The sequence below is a fragment of the Cynoglossus semilaevis genome, chromosome 14 (genome assembly GCF_000523025.1).
Source record: "Cynoglossus semilaevis isolate Cse_v1.0 chromosome 14, Cse_v1.0, whole genome shotgun sequence".
Lineage (NCBI taxonomy): Eukaryota > Metazoa > Chordata > Actinopteri > Pleuronectiformes > Cynoglossidae > Cynoglossus > Cynoglossus semilaevis.
Genome location: NC_024320.1, coordinates 24,215,228 through 24,240,744, shown reverse-complemented (window position 1 = coordinate 24,240,744; position 25,517 = coordinate 24,215,228). Strand labels below are relative to the sequence as shown.

Sequence of the window (25,517 nt, the reverse complement as noted above, 5' to 3'; positions counted from 1 at the left end):
ACTCTCTCTCTCTCTCTCTCTCTCTCACACACACACACACACACACACACACACTGGTTTGGGCAGGGCTCATGGTTAGACGTCCAGATGGTTTTAAGGTTAGTTAGAGACTGTGCTTAAAGGTGCAACCAGAAGCGGGGAGTGTGTGTGTGTGTGCGCACATGTGTGTGCGTGCCTTTAAAGAAAAAACTCACTCACCCTTTGCTATTTTCGGCCTCTCTCTTTGTGATTTCTAATTTTACCGTCGATAGTAAAACGCTCACTGCGACACTGTGTGTTTGTGTGTATGTGTGTGTAGGATAGAGAGAGAGAGAGGGGAGAGAGAGGGGAGAGAGAAAGAGAGAGAGCTGGCATGTGTCAGACTGAGATGACTAACTTTGAGGTTTCCCGATTCATAAATACTTGGATGTCTGGGTATCATATGTTGTTTGTAGATTTACTAGTACAAGAGATTTCTTCCCTGAAAGACTCGCTCTCCCACCCTCCCACCCTCCCTCTCTCTCTCACTCACGCTCTCCCTCCCTCCCTCTCTCTCTCTCTCTCTCTCTCTCTCTCTGTATGTATGTGTTTCTCATTTGTTGCTCGGCCATTTTTTTTCTTTTCAGATCTGTAATCAAAACCACAGACACTGTAGGACTGTGTATGACTTTCCCATTCGTCTCTCCAGCACAGCCTCCCTCCCTCCCCCTCACACTCCCCCCACACACATTTTTCTTCTCTCTTTCTTTTTTCTCTTTCTCTCTCTCTCTCTTCTGTAAAATCTAATTTTTAGTGTTTACTTCGGATATTCTTTCATCTGTTTCCTTTCTCTTTGTCTCTCTCAACCAACCCTCTGTGACTGATTACGCTTGTTTTCCCTCCAGCCGACACCGTAAAAATCCAACATTCAGTACACACAGAGTGTGTGTATATCATGTGGTGAATTGAAAAAAAAAACAACCCCGCAATGATCACAGAGTACTATCTGCTGCTGCAGTGGCTTCTGGAACCATTCTAGTCCCGACAATAAAAAGAAAAAGAAAAGAAAAGAAAAGAAAACGACCAGTTTTTCCTTCATTTCTGTTCATTCCAATAGAGAAACTCAAACAGAATGTGTTTCTATGTCGCCCTCTTCAGGAAAAAGAGAAGAAGTACATGCTGCAAGTGGACAACCTGAAGCTGAGAGATGTGGAGAAAGGCTTCATGTCCAGCAAACACATCTTTGCGCTGTTCAACACCGAACAGAGGTTCTACTACAGCACCGATCACATAAAGAACATTCTAGAAAGTTCTCTGTTTGTAGTTCTAGTCAGCGGTACTCGTGTTCTCCGTCCACAGGAATGTGTACAAGGACTACCGTCAACTGGAGCTGGCCTGTGAGAGTCAGGAAGACATCGACGCGTGGAAGGCGTCTTTCCTCAGAGCTGGAGTTTACCCCGAACGTGTCACGGTGAGACTGATTTAAAGGCACAGTACGCTTATTTTTTAAATGTTCGTCATGTCTCTCATGGAACTCTGTATCTGTCTTTTCAACGTCTCCATTATCCATCACTGTTTCAACTAATAGGAGAAGGAGGGAAAGGTAGGTCTCAGCAATAAAAAACGGATTCATTTTTGTCTGGTAGCTGTAACTGTTGTTACGCTAACAGTAACGGCTCAAATTTGTACGTGGCTCCGATGTTTAAATAAATGAGATAAAAATGGAAAAATGAAATGATAGTTCCAAACTCATTAAGATTTAGCAAAAGATACTGAGTCAAAAAAATGCCAAAGAACAACAGGCATTGTAAAAAAAAACAAAAAAAAAACTTTTTTGTCAAGGAACTGGGAAGAAAAAAAAATATAACTATATAAATATATATATATTATATAGTATAGTGTTAATCGTGTTCTTTATCTATATACTTTATATATACAGTATATATAATATATATAAATATATATATATAGTCAGTGTTACTTGTGTTCTTCATCCATATACAGTATATATCATATATATTAATATATATGATATATATAAATGTATATATAGTGTATTGTTACTCGTGTCCTTCATCCATATATATATAAATAAATCATTATTATATATTTTCTGCTCATTGTCACTACAAATAAAAACCCACTTTGTGTCTCCAGACTGAAGGTGGCGACGACAGCAGCTCTGACAACTTAATGCACAGCATGGACCCCCAGCTGGAGCGACAGGTGGAGACCATTCGGAACCTGGTGGACTCCTACATGACCATCGTCAACAAGACCGTCCGCGACTTGATCCCCAAGACCGTCATGCACCTCATGATTAACAACGTCAGTCGCTGTCACCGGTGTTCAAACGTGGGCCCCTGAAGGCAGCACGGACCGCAGGACCGTGCACACACACCACACCACACACACCGACCTGTGTCTCTGTGTTCCCAGACCAAGGAGTTCATCAACGCCGAGCTGCTGGCCCAGCTGTACTCGTGTGGAGACCAGAACACACTGATGGAGGAGTCTCAGGAGCAGGCGCTGCACCGCGACGAGATGCTGCGGATGTACCACGCCCTGAGAGAGGCCCTCAGCATCATCGGTGACATCAGCACGTCTACCGTGAGCACGTCCATGCCCCCGCCAGTGGACGACTCCTGGCTGCAGGTGCATCGAGGCAGCCCCAGTGGAAGGTGAAGAACAAACTACAAAAAGTTGTCATATATATGTTTATATACACAGTGGTCCCTCTCCTATCGTGGTAGTTGCGTTCCAAGACCCACCGCAAAATAGGAAAAATCGCAAAGTAGAGGCAAGATAGTTATTATATTAATTACGTATATATATATATTTACATTATATTAATTACATATATATATATATTTACTCTGTACAAAGCTCCCCCACACTGTTATTAACCCTCCCTAGACTGTGTTACCCTTTCCCACACAATTACATCCACAGTAGAGTTTTATAACAACGACGCCACCGAGCAAAGTGAGCGAGAGAGTGGCCAACGATGGGAGATTCTGAGGGATGCTACGATGCCTGAGCAGGAACAGAAGAGCATGCTCAATTAGCCAATACTACACCGAGTATGCATTGTATTAGCCAATAGTATGCTGCGTACGATCTTGTCTAGGTAAACAAAGCTACTAGCCATAGTTTCCAAATGCGCTTATCTCAATTTCAAAACGAGAATCCACATTTTTAAAGCCAAAAAAAAAAAAAAAAAATCATCACATCGCAGATTTAAAAAAAAAAAAAATCTGCGATACAGAGAGGTAACACTGTATCTAATATCTGTCCTTCTCTGTTCTCAGATCTCCGGCCACCAGCCCCACGCCAAACCGCAGAGCTCCACCGGGACCACCCACACGCCCAGGTTCTCGTGGGCCTCCACCGGGGCCTCCTCCAGCAGGGGGACCTCCCGTCCCGTCCCGTCCCGGGGCCTCTCCTGACCCCTACGGTGGGCCGCCCACTGTGCCCTTCAGACCAAACCGTGGCCCCCCAAATGTACCCAGGTGGGTGGAACCTCGATGTGGAAATCTCAGTCTCAGTACAGCTGACCCACTCCCACCCTCTCCTCCCCCCTCTCCCTCTCTTCTGTATGTTTCAATGGCAGTCGGAGACCCCCGCCTTCTCCAACCCACTAGCCCTCAGACACCTCTCCCGCCCCGCTCTGTCCGTCCGTTCGTCCCTGTTGTGGATGAGGGTCCAAGGACAACAGCACCACCTACCTGTCGTTTTCTGCCTCGCCTAAACCTCAGACGGCTCCCCCAGCCCTGGTCCCCCGTCTCACGTTTTTCACATTTTTGTCTCCTCTCTCCCTCCCTCTCTCTCCATCATTCATAACTCTTTTTTTTCACAGCAGACAACTATAAAACAAAGCTGCATGATTGACAAACTCACTGCAACAATAACTTTTAAAGGACCAGGTTTAGATCAGTGAATAAGGAGCAAACTTCTCTGCATGGATCTGCAGCACGTACACACTGCTAACACAAAGTTTCAGTTCAGCTCTTAGTCTGACTGACTCTATTGATCGTTTTCAAAAATTCTCTCTTTTCAAGTTGACACTAATTTATTTCCTGTGATGGTGAAAGAAAAAAAAAAAACTCTAGCAGAGTTTATCATCATTTTGTCATTTGGCAGTGATCTGAAAAAAAAAACTCAGATTTACATTTGTTTTTTTTTTTTGAGTTCCTGATCAAATATCCACTTGTTTCCCCAGACACTGCTGTTGTCATGTGGAATTAAAAAAAAACTCTTTTCAATTTTCATCACATTCTCCCTAAAAGCAGGAGGTCAAACCCGTACCCTGCTCCTCATCCTCCACTAACAGCCTCCTGACTTCAACACTGCTGCAGACTTTCACCCATCACATCACCTCGCTTCTATGCAACTAAAGAGGCCGCCAATCTAGTTATGGACGTAAATACTCTCTCCTCCTCTGACACGTCTTCACACTTCCTCCTTCTCCTTCATCTAGCCTTAATGTAAAGGTTGCATTTATACAGAGGGCCTTTTGAATATTTCACACTATATATATATATATATATACTGTACATATATGCACATATATGCATATATATATGCACATATATATGCATATATATATACCTATATATGTAAATATATAGGTATATATACTGTACATATATATGCACATATATATGCACATATATATCCATATATATGCACATATATATATACGTATATATGTCATACCCATGTGTGCTGCAGGAGGTGACCCTATGACCCTGGACATTTATTTTATGTGTAAATGTTTGTATCTTGTATCACTGTTTAGATGAATTTCCAGATTGATAATCTACCACTCCTTTTCTTTTCTATTTTTTTTTTCTCTCCTCTCTCAGCGGTCACGGGGGTGAGTGAGAGCATGGACACACCCACGTCTGTGTACTGTATTTACACTGATGTTCCACCCTGTTCTCCAGCCTGTAGTATCTGCCCCCTTTTTTTTCCAGCCCCTGACTAGTTTGTGTCCTTGTTGAAGCTTTGACTTTCCCACCGTACGCCCGTCTCTGTACCTGTACAATGATGTCATCACCACCCGACCTCAGACATATCACTGAACCCTCTGTTCATCCCACTCCTCCACAACGTCAAAGCAGGCCAGACAGACGCATATCTAACCTCTCATTTAACAGTATATAGTTTTAAAAATGACCGTATCTCAATGACTTATTCTGTATATGTGTGGTGTATGTTATACTTTCATGATCTAGAAACGTAGTCTGAATCTATGAATTTGCTTAAGAATTAAATTATTATTATTGAGAGTGAATAACTGTTCCAGAAAATGTTGATGCTTGAAAACCATATCAGAGGATCTGATCCAGCGACGTGAACCAGAGCTGTTTCACACACCGACTGTGTGTGTGTGTATAATGATTCAGGGAGATGTTCTGAAGAAGTTCACGCTTTCTGTTCTGTTCCAACTCATGTGGACAAGGACACGACTGTCCTCAGCTGGAGACGCTGCGCTTCAGAGTGAAACAGAAAATGAATAAAATCCTGTTGTAATGACGCAAATGTGTTCAGTCATTTATAACAACAGAAAACTGGCCTCAGCACAACCGCTGACCCATGAGTCCACTGGTCAGCGTTTGAAGATGAATTAGTAACATGACGATGGATGGTGAGGTATCCAAGAATATATTTTTGAATATAGAATATATTAATTTATATATTATTTTATCAACAAATATATATAACATATATATATATACATATAAATATATATATATAATATATATACATATATAAATATACTGTATATACACACATAGGGCATACTGTATATATGTTTACACAGATATATATACCGGTACACACCTATATATGTATACGTTTACATATACATATATATGTAAATATATACTGTACATATATGTATGTATACATATATGTACGTACACATGCATATAGCAGATATTTAAGATTTAAATCCAAGCAAGACAGAAAATTGTTTATATTTATTGTCCGTTACTGGTAAAAATATATTTTTAAATTTAGGTATACTAAATATGTACATTTTCTTTATGCCATCTTGAGCCGTTGTCTTATTGACGGTACCGAAAATCAAGTGTCTGCCGTTATAATCGGTCTTCATTAACTGTGCATGAGAGGCAAACGTACCAGACCTGGTTTGAGTTGCTCAATCAGTTTTATTCAGCAGAAAAGGAGAAATCATTACTCAAAAGAAAGAAAAGAACAAATCAGAAATCAGCTTTTTTTTTTCAAAGCAGCCCTCGGACAATTCAGTCTGAACAATCCTTCATTTCCACCCCTAATTCATCCTCATTGTACATTGAAACTGATTAGTTCGCATCCTAAGGTACTTCAAATAAATATATTTTCTTGATTTTTTTTTCTTCTTTAATCATTAGTCAATCTCTGTATTAAATCACAGCCAGTCAGTAACCACCAACACCCCGACTCTGAGCAGACACGCAGGCCACGCTGCCAGCAACCACCATTCACACACATACACACGCACATCAGGCTCATGAATATACACTATGTTACACAGTTACAGTATGTACACGTCCTCTTTTACAGTAAATACGATTAATGCCTCCTCACGGACATCTGTTTCAAGCACGATCAACAAACTAAACAGGAAGTCTGAAAGAATGGGAACTGATTTTAGCCAAACTGCTCTCGTTTTGTTCTTACTTTACGAGCCCCGAATCACCACTGCAAGGATTTCATTTATTATATATTTATATATATATATATATATGTCTGTGTGTATAAATGTGAATATACATTATACTTCTGGCATTTGACCACCGCCCAAAGTAATAAGAAAGCTTTTTTTTTTGCAAAGTTTAAATTAAAACAACAAGTGACTGAATGCTAGAAAGCAAAAAAGAATATTTAAGTAGTGAATGAATGAAGTGCTGTGGTTCAACGTAGAACAGTAAACACAGTGGCCCAGTACGGTGTTGTTAAAGAACAGGCACAACTGTTCAGACCGCATCCTGTTGCAAAAACAATGACTTGAAAAATAAGTAAGATTTCCCTCGTAATGAAATCATACAGACTTTTCTCTCACAAAATGGAACACGATGGGTCGTGAGATGTTTCTAGGTTAAAGGGACAGTGTGTGCTCTATTAAAATCAGGTCTCTCGGCCGGCTGTTATAAACGCCAAACATTTTTAGACCAGCAAGTGCTCAAAATATCATTACAAACGCTGTGCAACATTAGCCGATTCCCCAGAAGGCATTAACCTAATTAGCTCAATCTTGGGTAAATAATAGTACAAATCTATTGTAATGTTTTAGAGAAGAAGTTCAAGTTGCACTGCACTTGTAACGGTATTTTGAGCATGTTAAGCTGAAGGCGAAAAGCACAGTCAACCAATACAGCTCAACTGTTTAGAGGTTGAACTAGTTTCTTCCGTAGCGGGGTAACAGTTGCCCAACTGATTGTACTCTGGATCTCGAATGTTATTTACGTGTTAAAAATAGTTTTAAATTTTCAGTTTCAAATGTATTCAAGTTTTTATTGGTCCCACACTGGTGCATCAACATTTCCTTCCATTCATATATTTACACACCCTTGGTCTCTTTCACACTGTTCACGCTGTTAAATTAACTCTCGCTCCATATGGAACCCTCAGCAGAAGAGTGAAGCATCACAGAGTTCCTCCTCCTCCTCCTCCTCCTCCTCCTCCACCCCCCAATCAATGGTGGAAACAGAGCTGACGGAGAAGCTTTGTACATTTCTTAGTGCAATCTTTCTTAACAATACACTCTGACAAACAGGTACACACATGCTGCACTCACACACTGTCCAGTTGTGATGGATGTGTAGACTCTCAAAAAAATAAAAAAATAAAAAATGTAACAGAAAAAAAACTGCCTCCAGGTTATAGTGTTTGGATATTGAACTGAGACTGTGAGGCAGAAAATAAAGATAATTTTCAGAACCAGAAGTGATGGACGTGTGGACTGAGGAGCCAGATACATACGCCAATAACACAAATTCATGTAGATACTGTAGAGGGCAGTAGAGAGTTGTAGGAGGGTTAGGATTACGCAATATATGGCTTGACGTTTCTGTTGCTGATGTGTAGCTTCCTTACGCCTGCTCTGAGCACACCTCTGCTCTGTGCAGTGATGAGGTACTATAAGATGCATTGGAGTATTTATGAACCCACGCGCTGTAAAATCAAAATATAAGCCGGGGCATTGTAAGTAATACGGTAATTGAATTTTTAACAGTTGTGTTTTTGAACAGGGCACAATGGCATCTGGCAGAAATGCTGACAAATGACTTGAAGAATAAATTACAACACAGGAACAAACTGATACTTCTGTTTCTGCGATGAAAAACAGAGGAAAATTAAATAGTGACACGGCGACTAAAACAATCATTTTCAGTCTCACTGACTCTGTTAAATCCGTTTTCTCGTGCTAATATTCCCAGATATATTTTTACATTACATTGTTTGAAAATTTTCAGTGTCTGCAGGGCAAAAAAAAAACAAAACAAAAAAAACCCAAACAAACAGGGAGACTGAAGGATGTCATAAATCTGCCACACCTGCCTCCGTCTACCACCATCTGATCACATACGTCAGGTCATGGCTCCAAAACAGCGCCTACTACAGGTTTATGTGCACTATGCTCCTATATTGACTTCAACATTTCCTCTCCGTCCTTCCACACTCCCTCACTCCCTCGTTCATTTTCTGCCAACACACAGGTAGGTAAACAAGTTGTTACATTCAAACGTGACGCTCTCTCTCTTTTTTTTGGCAAGTGTGCAAAAAAACAAAAAGTTTTAAAAAAAGGAAACCACGACGCTGTGTTTCTCCAAGTACTGTATACACAGAGGAAAAACACACACACACACACAGGCCTCCTTTATTGCACTTATGAGTGAGATGAGAAATAAGGATGTTACCAGGACAGTAATCAGATTATGTCTAAGATTATTGTGACCTTCTCTCTGACAAGAACAGAGAGAGAGAAGAGCAAATAGGAAAACACTCTTTTTCAACCATGCACACGTTCCCACAGATAGAACAAAGACACGACAGTTTAATTCAAGCAGATCAGAGACCTGTGACGGGTCTGTCCAACATCACAGCCCCCACCCACACACACTCACACACACACACACACACTCACTCACACTCACACGCCTCTATCACCTCACACCACGAGGATCTTGACCTCATCCTGCTCGTCTGGTCTGTAGAAGAAGGGAATGCAGGGGTTCTCTCCCAGGAAGTGCGGCATCCGTTGGGCTCCGTGAGGGTTCTGGATTTCGTGCAGCAGCTGCATGATCTGCTGGGCTGTGCCGTCCTCTTTGGGCGCCAGCGGCTTGGAGTCGGTTGGCGCTGATCTCGATGAGTGCGTCTGGGTCGAGGAAGCTTCCGTGGGCTCTGACAGAGGAATGACCTCCATGGCTTCTGTAGAACAGAGTTAGGCTTTTTATTCCTTAATAAATGACCATGAAACTCCAGTGTTAGCTTCGTCTTCAGCCACCGCATTTCCCAGATTATACTGTACAACGCACTTTTTTTTTTTCATCCTTTGGCTGGGTTTGTGACTTATACTCAGGTGTGAAATTATATAAAATATAAAATATATAATTTCACCACTAGAGGGCACTCTAGGCTTGTTTACCAGTATCTGCTACCACTGGAAATTTACATGTGCGTTATTTTCAAAATGACAGCCGCCAGGGGGCACTCTAGCTGGCTGATGTGACTTATACTGACTTACAGTGCAGATAATACGGTACCTATTTATTAAAATAAGAATTCTGACAAACACATGACTGGGTCTCAATAAATGTAGTCACTCATATTTCAGAAAACCACCTGAGCATCACACTGGGAAAAAAATCGACACTTCTTTAATTATGAAACTGTTGCCCTACAGGTTGGTCCTGGTATTTATTAAACTGCTGAGCACCTGGGATTTTTAGACAACATCTGTGTTCTGTTGTTCAGAAAAACACAGCTGTTGAGCCTCAGTTCTCAGGTTAAAACCCACAGGTTGTGGCGGCCGTTCATACCTTCTTCACTGATGGCATTCACTTCTGTGTCTGTGTGTGTTTGGTGTTCAAGAGGAGTGTGATTCTCCATAGGAAGCAGGTCTGGGTTGACTGTGCTGACGCCTGCTGCTGCAGCTCCAGTGTAGCGACTGTACCACTCGTTCCTCTCGGCCACCAGCCTCATCACCAGATCTTGCAGCTCCGCCAGTTTGGCCTGAAGCACAAGAGCAGGAAAGAAAAAAAGGTTAATTTAGGAGATTGTAGTTAAAATAGTATTTAAAGAAACACAAGATAGGCAACGGGATTTAGGAAAAATGTGTAGTATAATCCCAGCTAACTGCGACTAATACTCAAAACACCATCAAAAATATACATTGTATCTGTGGGTACAACTGCTGCTACTGCACCACTGAAAAATGACACGATTCAAAGATTCAGATTTCCTTAAATACATCAAAACAATAAGAACGCCCTAACTTTAGCAGCAGAAAAGAAACTGATGATGATGGTAAGTCAAGTTCAAAGAAGGTTTTTGAATTATTATTTTTTCCACCGGAAGTGAATGGATTCAGTGATGTGGAACAAGATCAGGAACTTGTTTGTTTGTTACATTAATATATTCAGTCTATGTTCTAAAAGATCTTTTTTTGCTCCTGGATTTTCATGAAATAAATGTTTCAAAAATGACTTATGAGACTTATTGACCTATGTTTTTTTTCCTATTTGCGACACATTTTTCTGACCGATGCGACTGGACTCTTCAACATAGTCCAAAAATAAATTTCATACAAAAACATAATTTGCATTGTATTTTTAAGTTGTGCACACCTTCATCTCCTCCTTGTCCTGAGCCAGCATGCTGATGTACTGCTCCTTCTCCTGGTGTTTCTGTTTCATGATGGCTCGCTGACTTTGGTACAAGGCGATGTACTCCCCTTTGAGGCAAACAGAGGATTATTAATATTATTTATTTCAAAAAAAAACAAAAAACTATATATATATATAGAGTATATGTGTGTATACATATAAATAGACACAATTCATCTCACAGTAAATCTAAGCTTGCTGCTGCTGTTCTCACCTATGGTGTCGGTCTCTCCAGACAGCTGGATGCAGCGGTGTTCCAGCTCCTCCACTCTCTCTTTCAGATCAGCTTTCTCCTGCATGAGGCTGGTGAAACGCTGCTGGAGTTTATTCATAGCGGTTTGTAGGGCCTGATGAACTTCCACTGGCACTCCTTCTTCTGGAAAAGCTGTATTCAGAAAACGCGTGTCATCATACAGTCCATTATGCGTTCTATAACAGTCAGCCATTAATTCAAACTTCACCATTTATGTCGCCAAATCCTTACCAACCACTAGGGCAGTGTCATGATCCCTCTGGTTCAATATTGTTTTTCCAACTAAGTGAGTTCATTAAAATAATTTAAACACGAGAAATTGTCACATCTCAAGCCTGTTGTTTTGTCACATCATTTCTCATCATTAACACCTCACCTCAAGCAGAGAAAATAGAAGTTCTGAATCGGAAAGAAAGAAAGCTCAGGAGGTTCACAGGTTTCTAGAGTTTGTTTTACTTTTGTTTTCCATTAAAAAAGATCTAACTAGAAAGTTGCTATTATTACATTACAATACATTCAGTAGAATCTTTTATACAAAGTGACTTGCAAATTTGAGTCAGTAGTTGATGAAACAATCAAGCTACAGTAAACATGCAAAATACAAAATAATAAATATTAATTAATAGTAATACTACTGTTACTATAATTATTAATGAACTATAACTCAACTCACCTGATCGCTCGTAGCTGTGTTCACCGTCACCGTGCTGACCCTGAGTGTGATCGTGCTCATGCTGCTGGTCACAAGCTGGCGTGTAGCTGTTGTCTTGCTTTTCCAGGCTGACAGCAGCAGCGACCTGCAGTCGGGCAGCCATGTGGAGTCTGTGCTCCTCCTCCAGTTGACCTCTGGCCTCGTCCCTCTCCGCTTCCAGCTGAGCCAGAGCTCCTCGGATAAACTCCTCCTGCAGGATGACGGCAAATATTATATATTAAATTATAAATGAAGACTGCCTCCTGTAGCCCAGACCTCATACACCAGCTATACAGCTATTAGCATGTGAGCTAAAAACAGCTAACCAGAGTTACACACACACAATAATCAAGCTCCTCACCATCTCGTTGTGGCTCTCAAAGTGTTCTGGTATAACTATGGAGGAGGACATCGTTGGACTCTCCTGGAGGCACTGGCTTTCCACGCCATCACCTAAATCACACAAGGACATATGGCAAAGTTTTATTTAATTTATTTTACCTTTATCTAACCAGGAAAACAAATTAATTATAATTATTTATCTGTCTAATTTATTATATTTAAATAACATTAAATATTTTCCTTAACTGATCTTGCAGCAACACAAATTAGCAATTGGTCAAGAGCAAGGGAGTCAAACATATGGCCTGTGGGCCAAAACTGGCCCGCTGGATGAATTAAAAAAAATAAATACAAAAACACTCCTTGTTTTGTAAAATTATATTTAATTTAATATGAAGAATTATCTAATGTACTTTTTTGCATGAGAACAAAGGGGAAAAAGATGGACTTTTTGTTACTCATACAGTAGGTAATTATGTTATGATTGTAGTGGTGCGGTCCGTTTGACATCTAATTAGGTTGAATGTGGCCCATAAAACAAAATGAGTTTGAAAACCCCGTATTAAGAGTAGTAACAGGGTATTGTTTTCTACAATAAATAACTAAAAGATAAAACAAATAAAATAAATAACAAACTAAATAAAAGTAAAAGGGAAATAAAAGCAAAACTTACCTCGGTCTCTCGATGATGACAGAACTGAGCTGTTGAGAAGTTCTCTCACCTCAGTCTTCAGCTGCTCATTGTCTTTAACTAACTGCTCCAAACGATCCTGTAGGGGGCCACAGAGTATCATTTAATGTACTAAAGATAGAGGAGATCATGAAAAGAAGAGAAATCATAAACCATTAACTGCAGTTTAAACTTTACACCACAGCACATTTTATACAACAATTTTAGTAAAAAGAAAATAAAAAAAACTAAGCACCTGCGTTTGTTTGAGCTGACTGTTACTCATCTCCAGCTGTGTGCGGCCGTGGCTTTCGTCGTGCTGCAGGCGGTCCATGAGCTGACTCTGATGCAGATACTGTAGGTGGAGCTGTTCTCTCTCTGAGGCCAGGGTCTGGTAGCCTGCACTGTACTGCTGCAGGTGCGCCACCACCTGGTCCCTCTGCTCCAGCAGACTACGACTCTCTTGACTTTTCAATTCCAACTATGTGGAAAAGAATGGAAATTAAAAAAGTTGAATAAAGACGTTGTTTGTTTTGTTCCTGTTTGAGTCTTTGTTTACAGCCACAGAGGAGAGAAAGTCCACACAGTGGCCTGACCGTACCTGTTCCTTCACGTTGTGCAGTTCCTCCTGCAGTTCTCCCATTCGTCGAGCAATCTCCTTTTTCACATGGTGCTCTGACTGGATGGCAGTGGTCAGCTCCATGTTTTCATTTGTCTGTAAAAATGGAAAAAAAAACCCCCAGCTATTTTCATAAACTCAAACACAGTGTTTAAATGAAATACAAAGGTGACTTGTTTTCCCACTTTGTAAACTGTGAAAAAAAAAATTCAAAACACAGCTTATACTCAAACTGTGACACAGAGCATCTTATATACATACATACATACATATATACATACATATATATACATATACATACATACATACACATACATGTATACATATATACATATACATACATATATACATATACATACATACATATACATGTGTATGTGTAAATACATATGTATATATATGTGTGTGTGTAAATATATACATAAAAATATATGTATACATACACATATATACAAAAATATAAACAGACATATATCTAAATATATATACACATACACTCAAATATATGAATTGCATAAATACATATATACATAAATGTAAACAGACATATATATAAATATACATATATATCTAAATAAATATATACATAGACACAAATGTATGCATTCCATATACACATATATACAATAAATATAAACAGAAAAGAACAGGACAAGTTTTAATCCTCACCAGTTTGACGAAACCATTCTGCAGCTCAGCCAGCTGGTCCTTCAGTGTTCGGTTCTGGGTGAGAGCACGGCTTATCGTGGCCTTGTCCGATTGAACATCCTCCAACATGCGCCGTCGGTCCTCGGCCTCCTGGGTTTGGCTCTCCACCTGCCGTTCAAACTCCCCGAGACGCGCCTCCTGCTCTGTAACCAGACGGCTCAGCTGCTCGTTGTCTCTCAGCTGCAGGAGATATCGCAGAGACGCACAGATGAGCTTTGAAATGTAGTAAATGAATGCGAGGATCACATATGAAAACACAAGCTGATGCACACCTGCGCCTGGTACTGTGCAGCAAGGGCTTCTTTCTCCTGCTGTAATCTGTCGAGGCTTTCCTGCAGAGCAACCTCATTCTCTGACGGCCCTGAAGACTCGGGCTCTGCATTATTCTGAGAATCTCTCTGCTGGGACAGTATATATCGAGGTAGACAGGGAGAGGGAGGAGGAGGAGGAGGAGGAGGTGGACAACAGCTTCCAAGTTTAGCCAGTTTGCCACAGAAAAGCACTACAATATGGCTAGCTCTGTGCTCCACACTTGGACTGCTGCAGCTGTTATACTATACTGGATGGCACTTAATCGTATGCAGAACTGCTTGACAGTATGTGTGATAAACTTTACAGTGAAAAAAACACACTGGAGCGCCCCCTACAGAAAGACAGGGAGCAACATACTGTGTTTGTCAACAGTGATATAATTATTCTTTTTCCATGTCTCTTCATGCTAGTATTATTCATTGCCATGTCATCAGTCACAGTTAGATTAGATTATCACTCCTCGTACCTGCAGCATTCTTTAACTCTGCGATGGCAGCCTCCAATTCCTGGACTCGACTGATGTTTTTGTCTCTTTCCTCTGCGACCAACGAAACCTGACCACATGTCAGGAGGGTTATTTGATAATTTGTTAAAAAAAATACATATGAACAAAAAAAAAAAAACCCAACAGTCTCAACTAAAATCAAACTTTCAGTCAGTCTATAACCTGTGTCAGAAGCTGCTCTGTTTTGTCCTTCCAAACGCGACCTTCGTCCTGGATCTGTTCGGCATAGGAGTCTCTCTCTGAACTCAGCTGGGCGATGGACTCCATCAGCTGCAACATTAGTGTGGAGGAGAAAGAAACGGCTTAAAAAACATGTTTGTTCTACATCATATGTGTCAAACTCAAGGCCCGGGGGCCAAATGTGGCCCGCCAAGCCATTTTTTGTGGCCTTGCAGGAGCTTAAAAAGCATTCGGTAACGTCCATGCAGCCGACTTTCTTAACCTAAGAAATTAAAAGGTTTTTTTTATGACACTGCAATGAACAATATTTGTAAAGTAAACAAATAATAATCAACTGCAGAAACATGTTTTAGTCTGTTATAGACTAGTTACATCCCCGACCTTTTTGGTTCCAAGGACTGGTCAGTCAGTACCACCTGTTACTACAGACCAGTACCAAGGTGCTGAGCATTATCATCACATCATCATTACATTTTTAAAATAAAACATCTACTGGACTCTTTTCTATATGTATCAGAGTCTGAATGACTTTTATTTTTAAAATATTACCAAATTATCTTTAAATAAAGAAAGTAAATGAGTACTGGATTTGCTTTGGATTTAAGTAAATTAGTAAAAATTAAGTACTTTTTTTTTTTTACTGTGTCCCACCGCGGCCGGTACCAAATGACCTATGGACTGGTACTGGTCCACGAACCGGGGGTTGGGGAACCCCGATCTTTACACAATCTATAACTTCCATTTACAACCGGCCCTTCAAGGGGAACTGTATTGCTGATGTGGCCCCCTGGTGGAAATGAGTATGACACCCCCGTTCTACATGAACGTTTCATTGCTATGCCAACGTTCACTGTGAACTGATGAAACTGAAAACGTACACGGACCGATGTGTGAAATGACAAAGAGTAAAGAGGAGACAATTCTTCACAAACCTGTTGACTCTGTGCCTCCAGCTGCTGTTTCTCCTCCAGCAGTAACTGGACCTGCTGGTTGGCACTGCTGGGATCTGACTGATTGGAGCACTGTACAAAACAAACAAACAAATAAATAATACTGTTTTTAGATTGCTTATCAAAAGTTTAATTAGTGTAAATACACTTAGATACATACATTTGTACTACATTGATCCCATATTTGGGAAATTGTTGTGTTAACAACTAGCGTGAAAGGTTTGGACGCACCTGTTGTAGCATGAGTTCAGAAAACTCCAGCCTCTTGCGAAGATCTTCCATCTCTAGCCTCATGGCGTCGTTCCCTTGCGTCATCAGTTTCAACTTTTCTGTCAACTCCGAGCTCTGCTGTTTGGACTCGTCGCTCACGTTGCTGCAAGTGGAAAACACGCAGATGCACGCGTGACGTCACTGACGAACCACAGCCTTGAAAGTTTGCTCAGTGCAGTGGGGGGAGGAGGCGGGGTGACTTACTTGACTCTGAACACCTCCAGCCTCAGGACGTCTCTCTCCTTCTCAAGCTCTTTGTTGTGCTGCGACACACAAAAAAACCAAGACTTTTAGGTCATGCTTCTGTGTGAGGGTTTTACGTACATATATATTTCATTGCACATGTGTATATATATATATATTTCATTGCACATGCGTTAGTCATGGCGGAATAATCAGCACAAACCTTCTCCAATTGTTTCTGTTGTGCTGAGACAGAAGAGAGCGTTCGTTCCAGCTCTGATACTCGCTGCCTTGTCGACTGCAGGCGGCTGTTCAATTCCTCTGCCTCAGCTACAACAGGAAATTCAAACACATATGCAAACTGTTACCCGGGGTGATTTTTTTTGTACGTTGTAGTTTTCCCTTAAACAGAATCGTACTAGCTTGAGTGACGAGTGAATGAACCGACCTGACTTCTGTCGTGCAGCCTGTTGTGTGTACTGTAGTGCAGTTTGTAGTTCGGATTTCTCTGAAACCAAAATACCAATGGTCTGGATGTGAACCTGAGGACAAAAAAAAACAGTTCAAAGTGGATAAAACAATTTATATGTTTGAAGGAGTGATGATCAGAGGAAGGTGGAGTTGAGGAGTTACCTGCAATTGCTCCCGCATGGATCCCTGCTCCTTTGAACATCTCTGCTCAAATTCTTTTCTTTCCTTTAGGTAAAAAATAATAATAATAACAATAACAACTGTTAAGTAAAAAAGAGGGAACATTACAGTGGGATGAATCAACAGAAACAGCAGCAGGATGGAAAAGGAAAAGCTGTTAATTTACCTTTTGTAGCTGATTTGTGAGCTCCTGAGATTGCTGTGCCTGTAAAATGGAAATAATGTAGATTTTAGTTTGGGAAATATGATAAAAAGATAAACAAAATGCTGGCAAATGTATTAATATATTATAGTTAATGCGTCAAAAAGCCTTAGATGCAAACATAAAATAATAAATGATCATAAAAATATAATAAGTGGTGCATAAAATAAGTCCATGGCGGAGTAAAAAGAGACAACAGAATGTTCAAAATTAAATGATAGAGTGTTCTTCAACCTTGGGGTCCTGACCCCACAATGGGTCGTCGGGAAATGTCTAACAGTTAATAAAAAATGAATGATAAAAATAACTTTAGCATTCTAAAAATGATTCAACTAATTATTATTTTATTTAAAATTAAAACACCTCATACATCAACTAATTATTATTTTATTTAAAATTGTGTTTAAAACACCTCACACTATTGTAAACATCTTTCATTTTCATAAATATAGGTCAAGTTCAAATAAAATGTAGCATATGAAAAATATCTGAGCTGGTGCACCTTGACTGAAAGCTGTGATCACGTGACTGAAAACAAAGTGTCGGAGACACATTTTGAAACACTGCGAATCCACTGCCATCCGTGCAATTTTCATCTTTTTAATTTTGCAGGAGCTGGACCGTGTCTTCTCGATGCCAGTTCTCTGATTACATGCCCATGCAGTGTAAATGAAGGTCACCACAGATAGATGTAAAATTAAATCAGCCAGAGCACAAGACAGGCAGAGCCCTGGCACTGAGTGGATGTTTAAAAATAAGTTTTCATGCCACCTGATAGGATATTATGTCTGACACAACAGTCCTGCAGACTAACGTAACAGCTCTAATCAAGAAGGGTTTTCTGTTCGTACTCTGGTTATAAACAACAGATATAAAGAGATGAAAACCACGAAGGGCATCGAGGATCAGGGTGTGGTCACTAAAAGTGAAGTGCAGTATCCAGTACATGCTCTGAAGTAGTAATAAATTGTAGGCATGCGGCAAGAGGTCAAATAAACGTGTGCAGAAACACAAACACAGCTGCTTACCAGCTGTTCTAGCTGAGAATTGAGCTGAGAGTTTGTTAAGGTACTGGACTCCAGGGCGGCTGCCAGCTCCTGGTTCCGGCTCTATCACGTGCACGCATGCATCCGAGGATGAAAACAAAAAAAAAAAAGAAAAAAGAAGAAGAAATTAAAAACAAACAAGAGAAGAATAACGTGTGATGTCAAAGAAACAAATAAAGACAACATGAAAGAAGAAAAAACACAAACTTTCACTTATTTACTTGTGCACAATTTAAATGAGACATGACGCAAATAATAAAGGATATGACGGCTGTTAAACCAGTTAGAACTAGTTGAGCCTACTTAACGACATTACTCCTGCGTTAAGATTTAAATCAGCTCAGTCAAACGTAGAGCTGAGAAACTCACAGAATAAAACTGAAATGTATTTCTGTACATCTTTTTCGCCCTAATCAGAGACTCATGTTTATCGCTTTTACTTTTTTTTCTGAGAAATATTGTCTGATTTGTTGAATTATTAAATCAAGACATTTATTTTATCATTTCCACTTGTTCATGTAAAATAAAATAAAATAAATAAATAAAACCAAACACTTGTGTGTGGCTCAAAGCCTTCAAAGAGCTTCAAGAAACTAAAGTTGAGGGCGGGTTTAAAATCCACATTAAGTGAACAACAGTAACAGTTATAAAATGTAACATTACTTCCAGGCACATTTGACTATGGGCATGTTGCTGCTCCCATTCTTTTGAATATGAAGAAACTCCTTTGTAACGTGACCAAGTTCAGGTCTGGTTTCAAATTTCACAACAAGTCTCTATGTTCACAGAACGTTTTAGAACTGGATCTCACCTCAAGTTCTCGTTCGCTGAGCACAGATGTACTGTCTCCATTTACGTAGGCAGTGGATGACTGAAGGCACAAAGAGTGTGGAATTTAAACAACTTTGAAAAGATTATTCATTTAGACGCATTCAATCAGTTGAATCTCCTGAATTTTACCACCAGACAGAAAACTTTTATGACGCTGTTTGTCATTTATATTTCTGTACAAACTGATATATGTATGTATGGGTATGTAGTTTAGCTAGATGTCTATGTTAAATACTGTGTACATATATGTATATCCAGAGGAAAAGAAAAAAGAAAAAAAGTTTGTGTTCTTTGTGGTTGATACCACTGGGAAAAACCTCTCTATTTTTAAACCCTTTTTTCCAGTGCATTCTGCCATGAATAGATGCAATGTGTCGTCACTAATGCTTCACAATAGTCACGGTGTGTTATTGTTAAAAAGCCAACATTGAATGAAGGCGGTACCTCAGAGACCAGGCCGTTCAGCTGCTGTGAAAGCTGCCGCAGGCTCTCAGTGGAAGACAGCGGTCTGCAGGACAACACAGAATAAACAGTATTATTATTTATTTATATTTATTATTTATGTAAAAAAAATTATTATTATATCATTTAGATATACTGTGTTACATAACAGTAACTGAAAATATTTAATGTGGTGGGGCTAGATTTCTACTACTTCTACTGTCCATCTTGTGTGAACACAATTCTTCTATTAACGCGATCAAAACCACGACATTAAATCAACAAATCAAACCCATACATAATTAAGTCTGGTATATTTTTTGCACCAGAGGAAACAAGTGAGCGTGAGGAGGAGACCCACCTATTCTCCTCTGTTAAACTCTCTTTGCCATTGGTATCGGGATAGTCCTGCAGAGAAAAAAACAAAACAAAAAACAAAAAGGTGATTGAGGTAAAAGACTGAGAAGAGAAAGGGAAGCAAATGGAGAGGAGAGGATTGTGTGATGACACAGCATATTTGGCACAAAAAAGGATGCGGTGGATTGGTTGGATGCATTTCATATGAACAAAAAAAAAAAAAAAAATCAACTATCCACAAACTTCTGAGTCATTATGCTGAGGCCGACAGATGTGATGAACGGACACAGGTTATGAATGACAAACCAGACTGAATATGAGAGACAGAAGGGGAAATGAGAGGACACGAGTGTGAGGAGACACACCTGCACGTCAGCGTTGCGACTGACAGACTCAGGGAGATTAGTAACGTTAGGCACAGCAGAGTTAAACACAGGTGAGCTGCGATCAGGCTGGCCCCCTGGGTCCTCCAGCGGCTGAGGAACTGATATGGGCTCCACATCAGCAATAGTCTAAAGTGACACATAAATAAAAATAAAGATATAGATATATAGACAAAGCAGTAATGCGTTAAACTCTAACAATACACTGCAGCGTATTACTGTACTTTGTGGTTTTGCTGCGTCACTCTTGTGTCATTTAAGTAAGTCAACAAAATGGAGTCAGCAGCCTCACCAGTTAACGTGTGCCTCAACAACAAACAGTATAACGCTCTGTTATACATGATGCATCAATGATGACGCAATGTTTGTGTTTAACATTTTCGATCATATCTTTTTCAATAGTCAAGTGAATGGACGATCGGAGGAGAGGGTGGACGTGGTGATTTTTCTATACAGATTTTGAATGTAAATTTTTTAGTTAGTACTTGATCTGCTCATGCATCATTAGTTCTGGTCTATAATTACACCTCTGTCTAAAAGATTTGCTGGTGCAGCATCTTTTATGTGTTCGCGGGACACAACATAAAACAGCAGCAGACAAAAGCGGTGATGAAACGTGTTTTGCTGCTAATGTTCAGTGCGCAGGCGTGCGTTGTTTATCCAGATGCATGCTTTTATGACACAGATAGTAACACAGACATGCTGAGAACCCTGCCCTCCCACAATGCACTTTAACAGGAAAATAAATTGTGAACACAAAGGGATTTAAAACAACACTTCAAAATAACTCATGGTTTTACTTAAACACTCACATGACGGATTTCAGCAAATCAACAAAAAACAAGTAAAACATGAAACCTTTCCAGTCATGATTTTATGTTTTATTCACATTTCAGATCAAGGTCATTGACCTGAGGAGAAGGTTACGGTAAAATGGCAACGTATAATAACTAACGTAGCATGAGGAGCAGCGCAGACAAGACAGAAATGCAGAGACAGAAATGAAGGCAGAGTGAAGGTTGGGAGAGGAAAGAGAGAGAGAGGCTCACCAGACATTTTCCATAAGGTGGAAGGGCTATTCCATTGGTTTGACTAATTGACTTCAGAATAGAGTCAAACTACATGAAGAAAGGAGGAAAGAAAGAAAGGCAGCAGGTGAAAAAGAAAAGTACAGTTTGAAGGGAGACCGTATCATGAACTGTCAAGCACAAGAAATCTGAGGAGGGACAGTGAGGAAGGTGTGCCATGAGGTCAAACGCAGGCTTAAGTCTCCGCAGACACCGAGAACTGAATAAGTATCACCTGGATTTCACTTGAACACTAACTAAACATGACACAAATCTCTTTCTACTTCAGTTCTGTTTACACACAGCTCCAGACATAACATTCCTATTCCAAAAATATTTCATTGGTAACAAATGTTCAAACAGGAAGTGAGAACAGAGACAGTATTTGATGCAGGGGTGTCCACACTTTATTGGCTTGGAAGATGCTATTTAAATGACCAGGCTAAAGCATATATATATTTACTTTTATAACCCGATCATACTTGATATATATATATATGTTGAAGTACTGATTAAATTAATGTCAATTCTTACAGTATATCGTCAGTACTACACACTATAGAACTACACTCCACTACTTGTTTTTCATGAGCTATCAGTACTCCACTACTTTGTGAGTACTTTGTGAATACTCGATGAGTACTCATAGTCCCTTTGTCTATGCATCAAGTACCCCTAATCTGATGTATTCTGATACGTGTAGACTGAAAAACTATTGCACAAGTATATTTTATGTTCATCAAGTACGGGTGTACAGTGAACACCAAGTCATATCTTACTAACAGAGGTTATTGCAGTCAAAAGTTACAAAACTACACTTCTTAACACTGATAACAAAACTGCACTACAAGAAATAATCAGTCAAAGCAGTAGGGGCTCTGGATTTGCGACCAGGCCAGATTCCAAGAAGTATTAAAATTGACAACGTGTGCTGTCAGAAAGACCCATTTAAGTGTCTGTCCCCTGTCCTTGAGAGTTGTCTGCTCACTCCACATAATGAACTACTCCAAACATTAGCCAAACTATGGCAGCATTAATTGGTGGTACAAAAAGACAAGGCTTAATATTTTTTGACACATCTAAACAATAACTGTTTCTCTTATTGTTTCATTAATTAGTTGGACATTTATGTTTTAATCAAATTTGTCCACATTCGGTCCTTTAAATCGGAGCACATATTATTGATGTTCATGCTGTATCTATACAACACAGGGTCATCTGTGCAGCACAGTATTCAACAGATTTGAACAAATATACATGACAAGTTGCCTATTTAAATATGATCTACACAAAAGCCAAACAGGTCAATCCATGTAACTTACATTAACTGGAGAGTTTCTATCACTTGAAGGTGCATCCAGTTGGCCCGGACCCTTCATCTTCCTCTTCTTCTTGGCCCCTACCCCACCAACACCGCCACCACCTTTATCTCCACCCACTGTGGCAGGGGAGCCCTTCTGCTGGAATTCCTTTAGCTGTGAGGCACGTGAGAAAAATAAATCATCGGTGTGCGAAAAGGAATGTAGCAAAACATTTCTGTACTTCTGTATTAACTTCCTGACTTTGAAACGCTGTGTTTTATATATAAACATATCAGGTTTTGGGACACTAAATTTATAAATACACATAGATCAGGGGTTCCTAACCTCCGGTCCACGGACTGATACCGGTCCGTAGATCATTTGGTACTGGGCTGCAGTGGAAGAAAATGTACTAGTTTTCCTAATTTACTTCATTCCAAAAGAATCTAGTCATATCAATTTATTCATTGTGTCATATTCATTATTTATTCATTTAAAGATAAAATGTTAAGGACTGTTAACGTAGATTATATAACAAAGTGTGTGAAAACAAATTGTAATGTTCCCTTTCCGTTACCTGCAGGGGTTTATTTTGAGGGAGTCTTAATGCTATGGCCATTTACATGATTATATGGCTGGTTTATATGGAAAATCCTTCACACGTAATCTCAAAATGCAAGCATTCAATCTCTCTGTCAACCCAAAATCACTGGAGGCTGTTGTTTTCAAGTCAAATGAATAGTGAAACTTGAACTTGGTTTGATGTGGAGTCTGGAATACACTGCATACATGCTTTGACAATAATACACACAAAAAAAAAAAAACCCCACAATGGATCTGATTTCAAAGTTAAAGCTAAACTACTTACTAGGTAAATAGTATTTACTGTGATCTAAACTGGACAAATTGATTTCTTATAGTCCTAACTGAACAGGATGGGATGGTCAGTTGTGGCAAATAACATCATCTATTTGTAGATGGACCATGTGACAGTTAAAGCATACATTCTCATGCCTGAGTGGGTTTGGCCATTAGGGCCCTGTGACAGCTGTCCTGTGGAACCTGTTAAAATTACCGTGGGGAAACAACTGGAATTTCCATTTCTAACAACACTCAGAAAAGATAACTAGTCTTTCAGATACTATCGCGACACAGCAATGCATCGGGTACAATAGTTGAGGACCTGCTGACTGGTGATTTTCCTAAGGTTAACACTGAACAGTTGATACGGTCGCGGTTCCGACCGGCCTTACAGCACAGCAGGACAGGCAAGAGGGGTGTCAGCTGTCAAAACAAGTCCCCGTGGCCTCGTCCTAACAGTTAAACGTGTACAATTATTTCCTACATATTTGTATTTTTTAACGTAGCTTCCCGTTACAAGGTTTACATTCTTGGTAACGGACAGAACGTAACCTTTTCTCATGTAAGGCTAGCCTAACACACTAACACATCAGCAAATATAGTTAGCAACGATGCTAACGTTGACATGTCTTAGCACGTCAACATTTGTAAGTAACTACACATAACGTTAGATATAAGACATGGGAAGGTAACGATTCAACACAGTACGTGTAATTAATCACTGGTTGCCCAGACGGCGTGGGTGGTGCAAATACCGGCGCATACTGGAAATAGTCTCCTTAATCAAGGAAAAAGTTAATGCAATCAATTGAGGCCAAGAAGAAGCACCGGTCTGCCCTGCGCATTAAATTCGCGGAAGGAGTGCTTTAACGTGGACAAGCGACATCGCAGAGGTCGGACGACGTGGAATGACAACACCCCGGCTCCGGATATGAAATTGACATAAAACGTAGAGACAGCCAAGGACAAAAACCCGTAAATTTAATCCAGGATAATGTTCTTTATTAAATATTTAATTCATTGTGGTTAAATACTTTACCTTTTTCTTAGCTGCAGCGAGTTTTGTTTGCCTGCTCTGGTCGGCCATCCTGCTGCTTTGCTCCACGGACCAAACCACGTCATCAGTTTGATGTCTGGCGCTGTTCCTGCCGGAGGGGGGCGCAGTTTAGCCAGTGATTCCTAATTCTGAATTTGGCACAAAAAACCCACTTTTATCTCGGATAGTACATAAGCAAGAGATGTATCAACACAAATATTGTTTTGTAACACAAAACTTTTTGTGTAAATCCTAAATTTTAAATCATTTTAAATCATTAACTTGACAAACCGAATAGCTTTTCCAACAGGAAGTTTACAGAAGGTTCCTGCAACAAGGGCAGCTCTACCTGTCAGTAAAGCACTAGGTCTGCCAATCGGCTACGCCTTTGGAATACTTCTCAAATTTCGCTCATACTATGGTTTAACTTCCTACTGAAGATGAATGGGGAAGCCTACAAAATTAATCAGGAAGTTGTTGAATGACATTAAACTCCTTTTTCCACTCAAGTCTAATGTTTTTACTTTTATGTTTTTTTTTCTTAAAATTAGACTAACTAACAATAACAATAACTCACACAAAATATTTGAGAATGTTAGATGGATCAGAACATAAAACAGAACTAACAAACGGAATCAGCAGAAAATAATATTAAAATATATAATTTTTGATAGTAAAAAATAAATCCAAAATGTGATTATAATGTCCAGTATATGTGGAGTAACATACAGTTACAAAAATAGCCACAGGGTGTCAGTATTGCAGACAAACACGGATGAGAACTGCAGCAAAAGCTTCA

General features: G+C 39.8%; 2 protein-coding genes across 8 annotated transcripts in view; one reads left to right on the top strand and one right to left on the bottom strand.

Moving 5' to 3' along the window:
• The window catches only part of dnm1a (dynamin 1a), a 44,747-nt gene extending 40,645 nt beyond the window's left edge, over window positions 1-4,102 (top strand). For 2 of the 4 annotated variants that reach the window (XM_008325992.3, XM_008325993.3), the window contains 7 exons: window positions 1,117-1,226; window positions 1,318-1,429; window positions 1,547-1,561; window positions 2,116-2,286; window positions 2,398-2,639; window positions 3,270-3,470; window positions 3,572-4,102. In XM_008325992.3, coding sequence (XP_008324214.1) covers window positions 1,117-1,226; window positions 1,318-1,429; window positions 1,547-1,561; window positions 2,116-2,286; window positions 2,398-2,639; window positions 3,270-3,470; window positions 3,572-3,602 — 882 coding nt within the window. In that variant the 3' untranslated portion in view covers window positions 3,603-4,102. The remainder of the gene's footprint in view (window positions 1-1,116; window positions 1,227-1,317; window positions 1,430-1,546; window positions 1,562-2,115; window positions 2,287-2,397; window positions 2,640-3,269; window positions 3,471-3,571) is intronic. The other 2 variants (XM_017038801.2, XM_017038802.2) reach the window with 1 other exon arrangement.
• A 2,018-nt stretch (window positions 4,103-6,120) lies between these two features.
• On the bottom strand, window positions 6,121-24,874 carry golga2 (golgin A2). 4 transcript variants are annotated; one of them, XM_008325990.3, is made up of 28 exons: window positions 24,722-24,874; window positions 22,843-22,995; window positions 21,503-21,571; window positions 20,075-20,121; window positions 19,717-19,780; window positions 19,253-19,312; window positions 18,424-18,504; window positions 17,360-17,398; window positions 17,176-17,238; window positions 16,991-17,084; window positions 16,766-16,872; window positions 16,564-16,622; window positions 16,321-16,462; window positions 16,072-16,161; window positions 15,122-15,229; window positions 14,921-15,008; window positions 14,858-14,860; window positions 14,415-14,554; window positions 14,104-14,322; window positions 13,417-13,530; window positions 13,072-13,296; window positions 12,819-12,915; window positions 12,165-12,256; window positions 11,786-12,014; window positions 11,074-11,244; window positions 10,821-10,927; window positions 10,014-10,206; window positions 6,121-9,402 (listed from the first exon to the last, which is right to left on the bottom strand). In XM_008325990.3, the coding sequence occupies exons 1-28, from the start codon at window positions 24,767-24,769 to the stop codon at window positions 9,143-9,145; spliced, it is 3,162 nt and encodes a 1,053-aa protein (XP_008324212.1). In that variant the 5' UTR covers window positions 24,770-24,874; the 3' UTR covers window positions 6,121-9,142. The 4 variants fall into 4 exon arrangements, with proteins under 4 accessions (XP_008324212.1, XP_008324210.1, XP_024918102.1 ...); XM_008325988.3 differs by lacking the exon at window positions 21,503-21,571 and adding an exon at window positions 20,436-20,582; XM_025062334.1 differs by lacking the exons at window positions 18,424-18,504; window positions 21,503-21,571 and adding an exon at window positions 20,436-20,582.
• Between the last annotated feature and the right edge of the window lie 643 nt (window positions 24,875-25,517).